The sequence below is a fragment of the Erinaceus europaeus genome, chromosome 10, assembly GCF_950295315.1.
Source record: "Erinaceus europaeus chromosome 10, mEriEur2.1, whole genome shotgun sequence".
In the NCBI taxonomy this organism is placed as follows: domain Eukaryota; kingdom Metazoa; phylum Chordata; class Mammalia; order Eulipotyphla; family Erinaceidae; genus Erinaceus; species Erinaceus europaeus.
Genome location: NC_080171.1, coordinates 50,267,115 through 50,286,748, shown reverse-complemented (window position 1 = coordinate 50,286,748; position 19,634 = coordinate 50,267,115). Strand labels below are relative to the sequence as shown.

The following is a 19,634-nucleotide window of genomic DNA, read 5'->3' as shown; positions in this document are numbered from 1 at the left end:
TAGACTATACATGAAAGCTCACTGGTGTTGTACTATAGCAAATCCCAAAGCAAAAATATTTTTTTTTAAATCATTTATATTCATTATAAAAATAAGAATTTCATGTCAAATGAAACGCTACTAAATTTTACTCATGATGACATTAAACTATAGTTACATTCTTTTTTACTTTTATTTTCAAAAAGGAAACACTGACAAAAACCATAGGATAAGAGGGGTACAACTCCACACAATTCCCACCACCAGAACTCCGTATCCCATCCCCTCCCCTGGTAGCTTTCCCATTTTCTATCCCTCTGGGAGTATGGACCCAGGATCACTACAGGGTACAGAAGGTGGAAGGTCTGGCTTTTGTAATTGCTTCCCGGCTGAACATGGGTGTTGACAGGTCGATCCATACTCCCAGCCTGTCTCTCTCTTTCCCTAGTGGGGCAGAACTCTGGGGAAGTGGGGCTCTAGGACACATTAGTGGGGTCATCTGCCCAGGGAAGTCTGGGTAGCATCTGGAACCTGGAGGCTGAAAAAAAAGAGTTAACATATAGAGCCAAATTGTTGACTATATAGTTACATTCTTGTAAAGAAATAAGATAAAAACATCTTGAAAGTATTTTAGTTTACAAGTTCCTAGACATAATCTACCAGATGAATCATTTTAATATAAATTTATTCCCCAATATTTTTAACCTGAGAATTCTGTAAACCATTGCCTGTGATTTTTAAGATTTAATTATGCTGTACTACAGGACACTGGTTAACCAACACTACATATAGAATATAGTCAAATAAATATCTAATTTTTAATGGCACAATGATATTACGCAAATAGCCAATATTTTTTAAGATAGAATACAGACAATCCTCATCAGGATGCTGGCCAGGCTTCCCTGGACTGAAGACCCCACCAATGTGTCCTGGAGCTCTGCTTCCCCAGAGACACACCTTACTAGGGAAAGAGAGAGGCAGACTGGGAGTATGGACCGACCAGTCAACGCCCATGTTCAGCGGGGAAACAATTACAGAAGCCAGACCTTCTACCTTCTGCAACCCACAATGACCCTGGGTCCATGCTCCCAGAGGGATAGAGAATGGGAAAGCTATCAGGGGAGGGGGTGGGATATGGAGAATGGGTGGTGGGAATTGTGTGGAATTGTACCCCTCCTACCCTATGGTTTTGCTAATTAATACTTTCTTAAATAAATAAATAAAAAAGAAAGAAAATTTAAAAAAATTAAAATAAATGAACATATTATAAGATTATAAGAGAAGTTATGGGGCCATAGTAAGAGGAAGAACATTTGCATCATAGGGGTAACAGAAGAAGGAGCAAGAGTGAGAAAAAGAGATTAAAAAAAAACTTATTTTTAAGAAATAATAGCCAAAATTTCCCCAAACTAAGAAAGAAGACAAATTAACTCAGATCCAAGAATTTTAGAGCTCCAAACAAAATTAAATCAAATAGATGCAAAGATGCATTATAATTAAAATTACAAAGAACGGGAGTCAGGCGATAGCACAACAGGTTAAGCGCAGGTGGCGTAAAGTGAAAGGACCTGCGTAAGGATCCTGGTTCGAGCCCCGACTCCCCACCTGCAGAAAAGTCACTTCACGAGCGGTGAAGCAGGTCTGCAGGTGTCTGTCTTTCTCTCCTCTTCTCTGTCTTCCCCTCCTCTTCCCGTTTCTCTCTGTCTTATCCAACAATAACATCAATAATAAATACAACAGTAAAAAAACAATAAGGGCAACAAAAGGAAATAAATAAATATTTTTTAAATATTACAAAGAACACAGATGAAGAGCAAATTTAATTAAAAAGTATAGTATCTTTTTGTATATCTTTTTATTTTTTTTTATTTATTCCCTTTTGTTGCCCTTGTTGTAGTTATTATTGTTGTTGTCATTGTTGGATAGGACAGAGAGAAATGGAGAGAGGAGGGGAAGACAGAGAGGGGGAGAGAAAGATAGACACCTGCAGACCTGCTTCACCGCCTGTGAAGCGACTCCCCTGCAGGTGGGGAGCCGGGGTTCCAACCGGGATCCTTATGCCGGTCCTTGTGCTTTGCGCCACCTGCGCTTAACCCGCTGCGCTACAGCCCGACTCCCTGTATATCTTTTTAATGGTTTATTTACTTGCTTATTGGATAGAGACTGAGAAAAACTGAAATAGTAAGGAAAGATAGAAAGGGAGAAAGAGACACCTAAATCACTGCTTCACCACTTGTGAAGCATCTTCTCTGCAGATGGAGACAAGGGACTGGAACCTGGGTCCTTGCACATTGTAGCATGTGTGACCAACCAGGTGCACTACCACCTGACCCCCAAAATATACAGTATCTTGAGAGTATGATAGCTTTCATCTATTACCAAATAAACTGCATCTTTCTGAGAGAGACAAATACTGTGGTTTTGTTCATTTGTTCAAATGATAAATTGAAACACTTGAATTAGTGAAAAAAATAAGTAGTGAAACTGGTTAAGACTGTGAAAACTATCAATACAATGATTATTCTTGGGCGAGAGGGGAGACACTAGAATGTGGGGGTGGGAGTAAGGGGTGAGTGAAGAACTTTGGTGGTGGGTGTGTTGTAAAACTATAATCTTATGATCTTGTAAACCATTACTAGATTACTAATAAAAATAAAACTTTCTAATGAAAATACAATGTGAAACTTTAGTGAGATATAATCTGTTGACTATATAATCTAAGACTCTAAAGTGGAGAGACAGTCAAGGGACAGTAGTGTTGTACTACAGTGCAAACTGATGACACACTGATAGTGTGGTGTGCTGTCTCCTTTCATGTAGAAATGTGAAAGCCTATCTACATGTGACAACCACAGAATCATAAGCCAGCATTTCTCCCAATGAAATAAAGGGAAAAGAAGAACTACTGGTTCAAAATGTAAGAATTATTACAAAAGTAGTCAAGATTATAGGGCTTTAAAATGTTTTGGACATCAGTCTTTTAGTGTCATTTTTTATATTTATTTATTTATTCCCTTTTTGTTGCCCTTGTTGTTTTATTGTTGTATTTATTATTGTTGTTACTGATGTTATTGTTGTTGGATAGGACAGAGAGGAAGTGGAGAGAGGAGGGGAAGGCAGAGAGGGGGATAGAAAGATAGACACCTGCAGACCTACTTCACCACCTGTGAAGCCACTCCCTTGCAGGTGGGGATCCAGGGCTGGAACCGGGATCCTTGTGCTGGTCCTTGCGCTTTGCACCACGTGCGCTTAACCTGCTGCGCTACCGCCCGACTCTCTTAGTGTCATTTTCATGACTTTTGCCATAAAATGCTTTTAACTTATTTAACTCACTTAAGTTAAATATGTATTTTAAAAGACATTTTACATTACCACTATAAAATAGAGAACTTTGATCTCTCTGTCATAAACGAAAGCTAAAGTTTATAGAGATCACTACATAATTCTAATATACCAATCTATTGTTATATCACATATATTGTGGTAAACATTCACTCCCCCAGAGAAGAACAGTTTAAAGCATAAAATTACTGACTTTTAGAGAGAAAAAAAATTTAATTATAAAATTATTGTTTTAAAAAAGATTTATTTACTTGTTAGAGTGAACCAGAGCATCACCCTGGCACATGTGATGTCAGGATCGATCTCAGCATGCCATGAATATGAATCCAACACTCTACCCACTACATCACCTTCCAGGCCAGTATAAGATTCATAAAGCATTCCACAGAACATTAAAGGTGGAAAGGATATTTTGAATGAAAAAGTTAAAATCCGTAGGAGTTAAAAAGATCATAATCTGCCACTTACTAGTTTAGTATAGATTCACCCTCATTAAGCTTCAACTCCCTTTTCTGCAAAACAGAAACTACCTCATGGGTGATTACAGAAATTAAATGAATTAATTGGGGGAGTCCGGTGGTAGCGCAGCGGGTTAAGCGCATGTGGCACAAAACACAAGGGCAGTCTTAAAGATCCCAGTTCGAGCCCCGGCTCCCCACCTGCAGGGGAGTTGCTTCACAGGCAGTGAAGCAAGTCTGCACGTATCTGTCTTTCTCTCCCCCTCTCTGTCTTCCCCTCCTCTCTCCATTTCTCTCTGTCCTATCCAACAACGAAGACATCAATGACAATAATAATAACTACAACAACAATAAAAACAAGGGCAACAAAAGGGAAAATAAATAAATAAATATAATGGGAACTGATCTGTTATCACTGGGGAAAGAAAAAAGATCTGTTCTATGTTTGAGTTTAAACCTCTTATGTTTGTAGAATTACAGAAACAGGAATGACTGGGGAGTGTAGTTGTGGATAAGAAACAGAACCAAATGTCAAATATACCACCATTTCATGATTTAAAAAAGGGGTGGTCAGGTTCCAGATGCTAACATGATGCCAACTGAACTTCCCTGGACAGAGGACCCCACTAATGTGTCCTGGAGCCCCACTTCCCAAAACCCCACCCCACTAGGGAAAGAGAGATAGGCTGTGAGTATGACTCGACCTGTCATTGCCCATGTTCAGCCGGGGAAGCAATTACCAGACCCTCCACCTTCTGCACCCCATAATGCACTCCACACTCCCAAAGGGATAAAGAATGGGAAAGCTACCGGGGAAGGGGATGGGATATGGAGTTCTGGTGGTGGGAATTGTGTGGAGCTGTATCCCTCTTATACTATGTTTCTTGTGTTTCCTTTTTATAAATAAAATTTTTTTTAAGTGTGGGATATTAACTGTGTGAAAAAAATTAATTAAATAAAATCATACAATACATTTCACAAATTGAATCACAATGTGTGCTAGCCAGTAGTAGCAGTACTAGCCTTACTATATTATTTCTGCAATTTAAGATTACAAGCAATTAACATAATGCCAACCAGACTTCCCTGGGCAGATGACCCCACCAATGTGTCCTGGAGCCCTGCTTCCCCAGATCCTTGCCCCACTACGGAAAAAGAGAGACAGGCTGGGAGTATGGATCAGCCTGCCAACGCCCATGTTCAGCCGGGAAGCAATTACAAAAGCCAGACCTTCCACCTTCTACACCCATAATAACCCTGGGTCCATCCTCACAGAGGGTTAAAGAATAGGAAAGCTATCAGGGGAGGGGATGGAACATGGAGTTCTGGTGGTGGGAATTGTGTGGAGTTGTACCCCTCTTATCCTATGGTTTTTGTCAGTGTTTCCTTTTCATAAATAAAAAATTAAAAAAAGAAAGGAAAGAAAGACAAAAAAAATTTTCAAACATTATCTCCACCTATACCATTTTAGGTGGCCTAGAAATCAAGGTATTTAAAGATTCTGTCTTACACCAGTAAATAAAATCTAAAGCACAGAAATATATTTATTATATGGAATGGGAACTGCATCTCTTCTTTTATTAGTGATTTAATATTGATTTACAAAATTATGAAATATCAGGGATATTAATTCCACACTGTTCCCACCAACAGAGTTCTGAGTTCTGTGTCCCCCATTCCCTCCTTGGAAACTGCAGTACTTCTCCCAAGGTCATTATGGGTTGATATTTATATATATATTTGCCCTTTTTTTTTTCCTATGGTCCTTCTATTCCTTCTAAGTCAAACATACACCTATTACTACTTCTGAATGTCTTCCCTTTTTTCCTCTTCTCTCTCTGGGTCTTGATGGAATTGGAACTCAGAGCCCTCTGGTCATCTTCCCCAAACATTTATTCCCCTCTGGGTGTACGGGCCAAAATTCCTTATGGGGTACAGAAGATGGAAGGTCTAGCTTCTGTAATTGCTTCTCTGCTGGACATGGGCATTGGCAGGTAAATCCATACACCGAGCCTGTTTCTTTCTTTCCCTAGTGGGATAAGGCTTTGGAGAAGTGAGAGGGAACTGAATTTCTGAAGTTACTTGGAATAGTTATGATACTTAAAATATTGCCCCCCCAAAAAAAGCCATCTATTCACCTATACAAAGAAGTTCCATTGTGCTTTATGAATTTTTTGCCCACAATCTACCAATGTTATTAATAGACTTTACATAAAAGATATATTCACAGTTTCCATAAACTACATTAAAGAAATTAATAGTAAAATACTAACAGATTTAGTTTTGTAGTGCTCTCTTGTGCATTATGCTTTTCTCGTTCATATGCACTTTCAACTTCTTTGAATTCATTCTTGATCATTTCCAAATCAGCAACAGCTTCTGCTTGGCTTGCCTTTTCTACCTGCAAAGCTCCTTCAAGATCACGAATTCGTAACTATAAGATGACAGAGAAATAAAGCAAGCATGGGACTGCTAGCATCAATCTAAAATTGAGTAAAATAGTTTATCAACATAAGATTATCATTCATCCAGTGGCTATCATCATTCCTTCAGCTGTGGTCTAAAGGGGAAAATAAACAAAAGAAAGCTTACTCCCATTCTCAACATATTATCAAAATGGAAATGGAGTAAAACAATAAAGAGTAGAGGGAGTCAGGAGAGCGCATCCAGTTAAGCCCACATGGTGTGAAGCTCAAGGACCAGCATAAGGATCCCGGTTAGAGCCCCGGGCTCCCCACCTGAAGGGGGTCACTTCACCGGCGGTAAAGCAGATCTGCAGGTGTCTATTTCTCTCCCCCTCTGTGTCTTCCACTCCTCTCTCCATTTCTCTCTGTCCTATCCAACAATGATGACATCAGTAACAACAACAATAATAACTACAACAACAATAAAAACAAGGACCACAAAAAGGAAATAAATAATAATAAAATCTTTTTTTAAAAAAAGAGTAGATAGCTCTGTGATAAAAGGCAGGCTAATACTATATACCCATTCCACTAAAATATCTAATTTTAAATTACTAATCCATTTAGATGCTTCTTAAAACAATAAATTAAGTGGCTTTTGAAAATCAAAAGAAGTACATCTCCCTGTTATAAGGTCTACCATTGCATAGACATCTTTATAAGCCTAAAAAACTGACAGACCACTTTATTCCTGACAATTTCTTTCTATAAAAAAGTGAACCTTTATTACTAAGTAGTACTATTATCAAAATATTTATAGGTATCAAAATATAATGTCCAGGATATGTTTCAAAATAATCAGTGGATGGGGGACTGTACAAGGGCTATAGATAAAATACAATTAGTCTAAACCTGAGTGATAAGTAGTTCATGCACGGAGTGTTCATCTTATTATCTTCTATATTTCCCAATATACTTGATAATTATATAATTTGCATTCCAAAACTAGATTCTCTGTGTACATGAATAAAATAAAAAGAATTCCTGTAAAAGAACAATAGAAGCTAAAAATGGGAAAAGTCATTCTTTTGGTTTTTTTTTTGTTTTTTTCATCATTGAAGCTTCACTGCTTCAGAATTTTTTTTTTCCAGATAGAGACACAGAAAGATGGAGAAAGACACTACAGCACAGAAGCTTCCCTCAGTGCAATGGCAGGCTCAAACCTCGGCAGTGCACATGACAAAGCAAACTCACCCAAGTGAGTTATTTCGCTGGCCCTCAAAAAATTTCATTCCTTATGATAATGACATTGTATTATATTCTACCTATATATCAATATGTAGATATATATTGATATATAAACATACATATAAAAATATGATATCTCGGGGAACAGGTGGTAGAGCTGGGTTAAGCACACTTAGTAGGAAGCACAAGGACCGGCTTAAGGATTACTGTTCCAGCCCCCTGGTCCCCACCTGCAGGGGGGTCGCTTCACAAGTGGTGAAGCAAGTCTGCAGGTGTCTATCTTCCTCTCCACCCCCCCCCCTTTCTTCCCTCTCCCCTCTCTATTTCTTTCTGTCCTATCCAATAAAATGTGAAAAAAAAAATGTCCCCAGGAGCAGTGAATTTGTCATGCTGGCACTGAGCACCAGCAATAACCCTGGAAGCAAAAATAAATAAATTTATGGAATCTTTAGTGACAAAATATATATTTCAGTAGGTGCTCATTCATCTCTAAACCTTCAGTTCTTAATATAGTGAAAGGGAAAAAAAAGGAGAGGATACACACTCAGTGAATATGTATATATTCTTTTGGTTTTTTGCCTCCAGGGTTATTGCTGGGGTTCAGTGTCTGCACTACGAAACCACTGCTCCTAGAGGTTATTTTTTCCCTTTTGTTGCACTTGTTGTTTATCACTGTTATTATTATTGTTGTTGTTTCTGCTGTCATTGTTGTTGGATAGGACAGAGAGAAATTGAGAGAGAAGGGGAAGACAGAGAGGGGGAGAGAAAGATAGATACCTGCAGGCTTTGCTTCACTGCTTGTGAGGCAACGCCTCAGCAGGTAGGGAACCAGGGGCTCAAACTGGGATCCTTACGCCCATCCTTGCACTTGTGCCATGTGTATTTAACTCACCGTGCCACCGCTCAGCCCCCTGAATGTGTATATATTCTTATTTTATTTTATTTTATTTTATTACTGGATAGAGACAGAGAGAAATTGAGAGAAGAGGAGAGAGAGGGGGAGAGAGAGAGACACGTGCAACCCTGCTTCACCACTCGTGAAGCTTTTGCCTTGCAGGTGGGGACTAGAGCCTTGAACCTGGGTCCTTGCACTGTGATATGAGTGAGCTCTTAAGCAAGTATGCCACCACCTGGCCCCTGGATATATTCTTAAAATGCTTTCAAAAAGAAAGTCATTTTATTAAAAAAAAAAAAAACTAATCTGATCAGCTAATGCTTCTAATAACAGAAGGTAAGTATTTTAAACTTTACAAACCTAAAGGTTTCTACCAGAGCTGTCCCATTCCACCACTGTATCACAAAAATACCCATAGATAAGACTAATTTTCACAAGAATAGGTGAGATTTGGCCTTTTCTCTTCTAACCCAATAAAACCAACTGCCAAACCTATCCTTATAATAAAAATAATAATGAGTATCCTACTAATGCATTTCCTTTCTAAATCCATATCTCAATTCTCTGGATATGATGCTATTTGTCCAGCTGCTATAAGATTCATATCAAAAAACTGCTTATATTTTACCTGAATAATTTCAGAATTAAATTTTGATTCCAAATGTGCTGCTCTTTCTGCTTCAATATTTTCTTCTAATTTTCTCACTCTGAGAGTAGTTGCCTAAAATTGAAAGTTTAAACACATAAATATTGGTGTTTTGAGTGCAAATGACAGTTCTAAAACTGTAATTATAACTTTAAAGTGTTATATTTTTTGTTTGGTTGGTTGGGTTTTGTTTTATTTTGTTTTTAGTCAATTTCTTTTTTCTTTTTTTTTTTTTTTCAATTGCAGGGATGATGATTTACAGTACAGTCACTGACACATGAGAACAACTTCCATTATGTACCAAGACCCCACAGTTCCCCTGCACCCCTCCCTCGCCCTCCTTTCCCCCAGAGTCCTTTGATTTGGTGCAATACATCATTCTCGGTCTATATTTCACTTTGTGTTCTCCTTCTCTGTCCCTAATTATTAAGTCCTGCTTATAAGTGAGATCATTCAGTAGTTGTCTTTCTCTTTTTGGCTTAAAGTACTTTATTTTCTTTTACTATGAAGAAATGGAACATAAAATTCATGTCTGATAAAAATGCTCCAGAGCTGACTTTTTTTTTTCACTGAAACACAATTTACATATAATAGACAACATATAAAGTACATAACTTGCTAACTTTTGACATATGCATACACAAACACTATTAACACAATGAAGACAAAAAATATTTCCAAGCTTTCCCCATCCTACTGCTATGCCCAGGTAATCATCAGCTTCCTTTATGTTGTTATAGATGAGCTAGCATTTTCTTTTTTTAATTTAATTTATTTATAAAATAAAAAATAGAAGATATCAGCAAAATAATAGGATAAAAGGGGTAAAATTCCACACATTTCCCACTACCAGAGTTCATCCACTAGAAGATTTCTGATTCTTTATCTCTTTAGGAATACTGACCCAAGATCACTGTGGGGTGTTACAGCTCTTCAGCTAGTATTTTCTGTGGCTTTTTTTTTTTTTGCCTCTATCATTTTTTTTATTCGGAAGCACAGAGAGAAATTTAAAGTGGGTGAGGGGAGACAGAGAGAGAGAGAGAGAAAGAGAGATATCTGCAGATCTGTTTCACGGCTTGTAAAATGTCCCCGATTCAGGTGGGGAATGGGGGCTCGAACCCAGATCCTTTAGTGGGTCCTTGAACTTAGTACTGGGTGTATCACTGCCTGGCCAGCATTTTCTTTTATTTTATTTCCTCTTTTTTTTTTTTTCCTCCAGGGTTATAAGATGGGGGCTCCTGGAGGCCATTTTTTCCCATTTTGTTGCCCTTGTTGTTGTTGTTGTTGTTACTGAATAGGACAGAGAGAAATGGAGAGAGGAGAGGAAGACAGAGAGGGGGAGAGAACGATAGACACCTGCTGACCGGCTTCACCACTTGTGAAGTGACCCCCCCCCCCCGCAGATGGGGACCAGGGGGCTCGAACCCAGATCCTTACTCCAGTCCTTGCGCTTCATGCCATGTGCTCTTAACCCTGTTCATTACCTCCTAGTCCCTGCATTTTCTAACACTGTATAAAAACTCATCCATGCATTACTGTCTGGTTTCTTTCCTCCAGCACATATTGTGTTGTCAGACAAGTCATGACTTATTTTTTTCTAGGTTTTTCTATGTAAAAATGTGTTATGATTTTTCTGATAACCCAATAGTTTTCATCTTTTCCCTCAGCCTGACTGAGACATAATAAATATTATAACTTTGTGAACATTCAAAGCAGACAATATAATTGTTTAGTATATGGATGTACTACATAATAATTGTAATAAAGTTAAGCATTGCCCACCCCCCAACATAGTTACAGTTATGGGAGGAAGGACAAAAAATTTTAAGGTCTACTATCTGAGTAAATTTCTTTTTTTAATTTTTTTATTTTTATTTATTTGTTGGATAGAGACAGTCAGAAATTGAGAGGGAAGGGGGTGATAGAGAGGGAGAGAGACAGAGAGACACCTGGGAACTACTCTGCTCTAATCTAGCTTTCCCAACTCTGACACCATCCACCCAGACAATCTTTCTAACTAGCCTTCATGTTAGCTATCAAGCTCAAGCAAAAATTACTGAAGTCATGGGCCCCTAGGAACAAACCTAAAATAGACTTCCTAGCTTTATTTCACCCCTGGGTCTCTATTTTCCATCTGCTCTATTCCTATCTTTTTGGTTCCTGTTTATTAAACATTTTGTCCTACTTAATATCTTACTGCCTTTCAGCCACCAAGTTGCAGATGCTACTATGATTCATCCCATCCTGACTTCCTTGGCCAGATGACCTCACCAACATGTCCTGGAACCTCACCTCTTCAGAGTCCTACCCCACTAGGGAAAGACAGAAACTGCAGAGTGTATAGATCAACCTGCCAACGTCCATGTCCAACGGAGAAGCAATTACATAACCCACAACTTCACCTTTTGCACCCCTAAAAGAGTGTTGGTCCACACTCCCAGAAAGGAGAAAAGATAGGAGAAGATAACCAGTAGGTTCTGAAGTCCTATTCCACTAGGACCCAAAGTGTTTTTTCACCAGTAATCTTTGTTTTAACACCATCGATGGAAGGGATGCAAACCTAGAAAGCACCAAAGGAAGTCAGACACTGTTTCACTAAAGCTGAGAAAGAAGAGGAAAAGGGCACTCAGATGTAGTAATAGGTGTAGGTGTGACTCAGAAAGGAAATAAAGTAGGACTATAGAAAAAAATGGGCAAAAAAATATAAAGACACAGATACAGATAAAAAGTCGACCCATATCTCTGACCTTTGGAGAACTACTGAAGTTTCCGCTGGAGGTTAAAGGGGAAATAGAACTCTGGTGGTAGGAACAGTGTGGAATTATATCCCTATTATCTTAAAATTTTGTAAATCGGGAGTCGGGCGGTAGTGCATTGGGTTAAGCGCACGTGGCGCAAAGTGCAAGGTCCGGAGTAAGGATCCCGGTTGGAGCCCCAGGCTCCCCACCTGCGGGGGGGGGGGGGTCCCAAAAATTTAAATGAAAGCAAAAATGTAAGTTCTTTATCAGAATGAAAGTTTTGTACTATATTAAAGCAAGCTATTCAGTGATTATGATAAATGAATCAATAATTTGAGTCTTCATTTCTAATGTCTATGTTATATTATTTTATTTTCAATCCAAAACTCAATGGAAGTTCTGTTTATCCATCCTAGATCAAAAATACATGAGTTCAATAAAAAAGCCAAAGATCACAACTTTTTGTTAGATCACAGCTTTATTTTCACACTTCCCAGCTTTAAATAACAGATCCAAGAGAAAATAAACGTAAATACTATTTATCTCTACTAAAGCCATAAATTAATCAGTAAGGACAACAAAAGAACTTTCAGAGATTTAAATGAACTCCTCCCCAGAGTGAGTTTAATTCATAAAGTTTGATTAAATAAAGTTCTAATTTAAGAGGAAAAAAATGTAATGTTTATTGGTGAATTAATGCTTAAATCCAGCAGAGGGAGCCAGAGAAGCACTAACATGCTGTTTGAGAATTTCTTTTCCTATGATAATAGAAAAGTAGTAAAACAGTAACTTGTCTCTCCCACGAGCACCCAATAGCAATATAATTAATCAAAGACATACAGCACAATTAAAATATAAAATCCAATACAAATTCATATATACTACATATCAATTTGACTTTACAGGAATGCTTATAACCTAAGAAGTACACACTATGTTCTCTAACACTATGACTGTAGAATTTTATATAATCATGTGATGCTGAATCACAAATAATCACATGTTTAATCATTTACTTTCCTATTGTACTTTTCTTTTTCTTTTTTAATTAGTGATTTGATAATAATTGATAAGATTGTAGTATAAGAGGGATACAATTCTATATAATTCCAACCACCAGAGTTCTGTATCCCCTCCCTTCTGTTGGAAGCTTCCCTATTCTTTATCCCTCTGGGAGTATGGACTAAAGATATTTATGGATGCACAAGGTGAAAGGTCTGGCTTCTGTAATTGCTTCTCTGCTGGACATGCACATTGACAGGTCAATCCATACCACCAGCCTGTCTCTACTTTTCCCTAGTGGAGTAGGCCTCTGGGGAGGTGCGGTTCTAGGTACTCCCCCCCCCCCCATCATTTTATTGGATAGGACAGAGAGAGACTGAAGAGAGAAAGAGAGGAAGAGAGATAGATACCTACATACCTACAGACCTGCTTCACCACTTGTGAAGCATCCCTGCGGCAGTAGGGGAGCAGGGGGATAGAACTCAGGTCCTTGCACTGGTCCTTTCCTATAGTACAATGTGAGCTTAACCAGGTGTTCCACCATCCAACACCCTATAGTATCGTTTGTCTATTGCAATAAAATACTAAGATGTTTTTAATGTCAGTAAATGCTATTACTTGTGCAAATTTTAAGTTCTATTATTTAAATTTCATTAAATCACATTATGCCCAATTAGATAAACTACACAGGAAAAGTAAGTGTTCAATCTTTCTAAAAAGGTAATAGAGAGATATATGTCACCTGTCAACTTTGTGGTACATTTTTATTTTACCTTGCCACAGAGCATGGGCTGCCATCTCCCATTCAGCAGTATAATCAACCAATTCTATCCAGAACACATTTGTTCTGTATAACACATTTGATCCCATGGCTCCCATGGGCCTGCTATAAAGTATCACAAAAGTTATACAAATATATGTTTACAAATAATTTTCTAAAATACTGGCCAAAAAAAACCTCATTATATTCTTTCCTTCTAAAATAAAATGTATCCAGCTCAGAGGATATACATGAATTTAAAGAAATTAGTCAAGCAAAAAAACCTTAATATACAAAAATTTAGCTATTAAAATAAACTGGACATCAATAAAACAAGGGAGGAAATATGTAAGCAGAAACCAGTTAGATATTTATTTTTTAATTTCTTTATTGAGGGATTAATGATTTACAGTCAAAAATAAAATACAATAGTTTGTATATGCGTAGCATTTCCTAGTTTTCCACATAACAATTCAACCCCCACCCCGTCATCCTCTGCCATCATGTTCCAGGACCTGAACCCTCACCATCCCCCACCCCAGAGTTTTCTACTTTAATACAATACACCAAATCAGTCCAAGTTCTGCCCAGCTAGAGACTTCTAGGCACTATTTCCAAAATAGCTGCATAAAATTCATAAAATTTCTAGGTGCTATTTCCAAAATAGCTGCATAAAATTCACCCCAGAATGTCAACCTCTCTATAAGCACAAACATTTTATTTTGTACTTATTTTAAACATTTGTTTAAAAAAACAAAGATTTTATCTATTTCTCACTAATAGTAGTGAACCATCTCCAAAATCATAATTATAAGGAATCATCATAGCTATTAACTCTACAATGGCTATATTAGTAAATATATTTTGTTATTTCTTAATGGTATAAATTATTATATGTGCTTGACAATTAACTGTAAAACATGTGTGGAGGCATAAAACAGCAATTATTGTACCGTGAGCCCTTAAACACTTAGGCATTTTTATTACCAAAACAACATCTTAAATGGCCTCTAAGTAATTACAAGTATTTGAAAAACAGAAGCATCATAATATAACATCACTTAACTGAATGGTCATAACTAAGAACAAATTACTATTATAAAATTACTATTTACCAAATATTAAAACCTACATGGTTCTGATTAAAGAATTTGAAAAGTAGTGTTATTCAATTTGTTTGACCTTTAATTTGGGTTCTTTTTTGTTTTCAGTAAGTACTTGCACTGCTAAGTGTCACATCTACACAAGACTGTATTTATATTAATCTCAGTCACAGTATCAATGCTCCATAGAACACTAATAATCTACTGTCTTCAAAGTATTAGATACTAAAATTTTTTTTGCAATGCTGGGGACTCATGTATATTTGATTTCATCACTCTGCATGGTTTCATTCAGAAAGACAGATACAGATCTGCTTCCCCCCCCCCCATGTTACTATAGCACTTCCCATGTTGTATGCCTGGGCTTGATGATCATCAGCTATGACCATGACAAGCACACTACCTGGTGAGCTATTTCTCCATGTCCTCTAATATATTTTATCATTTGACATTTTCAATATGGTATATTTTACAAAATATACCACCTGGGACCAAAACAAGAAAGGACTAGAAGAACTTCAGGAACCCACCAAATAACTGGTGAGTGCAAACACGTGTGGCTGGTGGACAGAAAGGAGCCTAAGGAGAGATTAAGTGGCTGGTAACAGTCCAGCAGTTTATCGGTTGAGACACCACCTCCAGTCTGTTCCACCAACAAGGGGACGGCTGAAGGGAGAACACACCGGAGACTCACCAAGTACAACTCTGAGTCTCCATTGCTACTGCCCTCAGAATCTGGAGCAGCAGCAGGGAGGCCCTGTGCTGACACCAGGGGACAGAGAACTAACCAGGAAACTCAGGAGAAGACCTATACCTCCGTGGCATAGCAACAGGGCCAAGAAAGTCTCTTTGCATAACCACTGCATTATCTCTGCCACACCCTGCTTTATCTCCTGGTCAGGAGTCAGTGATTAAGCTAAGAAGCCTACTTATAGTTTAAAAGCCCTCAGACTCCCATAGCCTACAGGGACAAAAAAACAACAAAAGAGGTTTTTAAACCACTAAACTCCAAATCAGGGATTAAAATACTATTGAAACAATTGTTAACTTATACAACTGTGAACCCTTTAATTACCTTAATTAGACACAAGTCAATCCAGGCAATAATAAGTGATCAGTAATTTGAAAAGTACTGAGAGAGGGACCTCATAACATAACATATAAGATGGTTAAACCAACAAGAAGAAATATTGGAGAAATGAACCAGGACAACAGTTCAGTTAAAAAAAAAACCCAAAGGGTAAAGCACAAAATAATGAGGTCAACATCCAAACAACAGTTAAGGAAATAATCACAGTAGTGAGTAAAGAGTTTGAAAGAACTGTCATCAGAAATGCAGATACAACAAATGAGATTCTGGAAGAAAACACTAATTATCTAAAGGTTATCAGAGAGTTGAAACCTGAAATAGCTGAGCTAAGAACACAAGTAGCTGAACAAGCTAAAACAGTATCAGAACAGGGTAACAAAATAGACAAACTCCAGAAAACAGTAGAGGGGAGAGAAAATAGAATCAATGAGGCTGGAGACAGAATTATCAAGATTGAGGACAAATTAGAGACAACTAAAAAAGAAGTAAGAAATCTCAAAAAAAGATTAAGAGATACTGAAAACAACAACAGAGTCCTATGGGATGACTTCAAAAGAAACAATATACGCATTATTGGCTTACCAGAGGAAGAAAGAGAGGGAGAGGAAGAAAACATTCTTCAGGCCATAATAGCTGAAAATTTCTCTAGTCTAGACAACATCAAAGATATAAAGGTTCAAGAAGCCCAGAGGGTCCCAGACAGAATTAACCCAGACTTAAAAGACACCAAGAAACATCATATTTAGAATGGAAAGGAATAAGGATCAAGAAAGGATCTTGAAAGCTGCAAGAGAAAAACCAAAGAGTCACTGTCATAGAAAAACTCATAAGATCAGCAGCAGATTTCTCCACACAACACTACAGGCCAGAAGAGAATTGCAAGATACCCATCAAGTACTCAATGAGAAAGGCTTTCAACCAAGACTACTGTATCCTGCTAGACTGCCATGAAGACTAGATGGAGGCATAAAAACCTTCTCAGACAAGCAACAGTTGAAGGAATCAACTATCACCAAGCCTGCCCTGAAAGAAGTTCTGAAAGGTCTCCTATAAACAGTCAGAACACCATAAATAGGCCATATATCAGAACACTTTAAAACTCTACAAGAATGGCGTTAAAATATCTTCAATCTTTGATAGAAATAAATGCCAATGGCCTGAATTCACCTATTAAAAGACACAGAGTAGGAAGATGGATCAGAAAACACAACCCAACAATATGTTGTCTATAGGAAACCCACCTAACTCAACAAGACAAACACAGACTCAAAGTGAAAGAATGGAAAACTATCCTACAGGCCAATGGCCCACAAAAAAGGGCAGAAACAGTTATTCTCATATCTGACACAATAGACTTTAAAATAGATAAGATTTAAAATTAGGAATGGACACTACTTAATACCCAGAGGATCAGTAAATCAAGAGGACTTAACAATTATTAGCAGCTATGTATCCAATGAGAAGCCAACTAAATATATCAAACGTCTACTGAAAGAGCTACAGCAATATATTAACAGCAACACAGTCATAGCAGGGGACTTCAACACCCCACTCTCTCAACTTGACAGATCATCCAGGCAGAAAATCAATAAAGACATAAAGGAACAAAATGAGGAGACAGATAAACTAGAACTATTGCAGAGTCATTCAGAGTCATTCATCCCAAGAAACTGGAATACACATTTTACTCAAGTCTACATGGGTCATTCTCAAAGATAGATCATATGTTAGGCCACAAAGACAGCATCAGCAGATTCAAGAGCATTGAAATCATCCCAAGCACCTTCTCAGACCACAGTGGAATTCAACTAACACTGAACAATCAACAAAAGATTAGTAATAGTCCCAAAATGTGGAAGCTCAATAGTACACTACTTAGCAACTACTGGGTCAAAGAGGAAATAAAGGAAAAATCAAAATGTTTCGAGAGTTCAATGAAAATGAAGACACAAGCTATCAAAATATTTGGGACACATTTAAGGCAGTACTGAGAGGGAAGATCATAGCCATACAAGCACACATTAGGAAACAAGAAAAAGCACAAATAAATAGTCTGATTGCACATCTTAAAGACCTAAAAGAAGAATAAAGGAACCCTAAAGCAACCAGAAGGACAGAAATCACTAAAGCTAGGGCAGAAATCAATAACATTGAAAATAAGAAAACCATACAAAAGATAAACAAAAGTAAATGTTGGTTCTTTGAAAGAGTGAAGAAAATTGACAAACGTTTAGCCAGACTCACAAACAAAAAAGGGAGAAGACACAAATAAATCAGATCATAATTGAAAGAGGAAATATCATAACAGACACTGCAGAAATTCAACATATCATGCAAGACTTCTATAACAACGATATGCCACCAAGCTAGAGAACCTGGAAGAAATGGACGATTTCCTAGATACCTAAGAACTTCCAAAATTAAGTAAAGAGGAAGTAAATAACATGAACAGGCCCATCACAGCTAATAAAATTGAAACAGTAATCAAAAATCTTCCCAAAAATAAAAGTCCTGGACCAGATGGTTTTATAAATGAATTCTACAAAACCTTCAAAGAACTAATACCTCTACTTTTAAAAGTCTTCCAGAAGATTGAAGACACTGGAATACTCCCTCCCAGCTTCTATGAAGCCAACATCACTTTGATGCCAAAAGCAGACAGGGACATAACAACAATCACACACACAAAAAAATTACTGACCAATATCTCTGATGAACAAAGATGCTAAAATATTTAACAAAATTCTAGCCAAAAGGATACAGCAGTATAACAAAAAGACTGTTCATCATGACCAAGTGAGGTTTATCCCAGGCATGCAAGGTTGGTTTAATATATGTAAATTAATCAACATGATCCACCACATCAACAAAAGCAAGACCAAAAACCACATAGTCATATTAATAGATGCAGAGAAAGCCTTTGACAAAATACAACATCCCTTTATGATCAAAACACTACAAAAAATGCGAATAGATGGAAAATTCCTGAAGATAGTGGAGTCTATATACAGCAAACCTACAACGAACATCATACTCAATGGTGAAAAACTGAAAGCATTTCCCCTCAGATCAGGTACTAGACAGGGATGCCCACTATGACCATTACTATTCAACATAGTGTTGGAAGTTCTTTCCATAACAATAAGGCAGGAACAAGGAATTAAAGGCATACATATTGGAAGAGAAGAAGTCAAACTCTCCCTATTTGCAGATGACAAGATAGTATACATAGAAAAACCTAAGGAATCCAGCAGGAAGCTTTTGGAAATCATCAGGCAATACAGTAAGGGTACAAAATTAACATTCAAAAGTCAATGGCATTCCTTTATGCAAACACTAAGTTAAAAGAAGTTGAAATGCAGAAATCAATTCCTTTTACTATAGCAACAGAAACAATAAAATATCTAGGAGTAAACCTAACCAAAGAAGTGAAAGACTTGTATACTGAAAATTATGAGTCACTACTCAAGGAAATTGAAAAAGACACAAAGAAGTGGAAAGATATTCCATGTTCATGGGTTGGAAGAATTAGCATCATCAAAATGAATATACTACCCAGAGCCACATACAAATTTAATGCTATCCCCATCAAGATCCCAACCACATTTTTAGGAGAATAGAACAAATGCTACTAATGTTTATCTGGAACCAGAAAAGACCTCGAATTGCCAAAACAATCTTGAAAAGAAAGAACAGAACTGGAGGCAACACACTCCCAGATCTCAAATTGTATTATAGGGCAATTGTCACCAAAACTGCTGGTACTAGAACATGAAGAGACATACTGACCAGTGGAATAGAATTGAAAGCCCAGAAGTAAGCCCCCACACCTATGGACATCTAATCTTTGACAAAGGTGCCCAGACTATTAAATGGGGAAAGCAGAGTATCTTCAATAAATGGTGTTGGAAAAATGGGTTGAAAATGCAGAAGAATGAAACTGAACCACTATATTTCACCAAATA

The 19,634-nt window shown here is 37.5% G+C and overlaps 1 protein-coding gene across 3 annotated transcripts in view; it reads right to left on the bottom strand.

The window, feature by feature from the left end:
- The window catches only part of CCDC171 (coiled-coil domain containing 171), a 284,788-nt gene that overhangs the window by 209,608 nt on the left and 55,546 nt on the right, over nt 1–19,634 (bottom strand). For all 3 annotated transcript variants that reach the window (XM_060199601.1, XM_060199602.1, XM_060199603.1), the window contains 2 exons: nt 8,959–9,051; nt 6,056–6,216 (listed from right to left, as the gene is read on the bottom strand). In XM_060199601.1, coding sequence (XP_060055584.1) covers nt 6,056–6,216; nt 8,959–9,051 — 254 coding nt within the window. The remainder of the gene's footprint in view (nt 1–6,055; nt 6,217–8,958; nt 9,052–19,634) is intronic.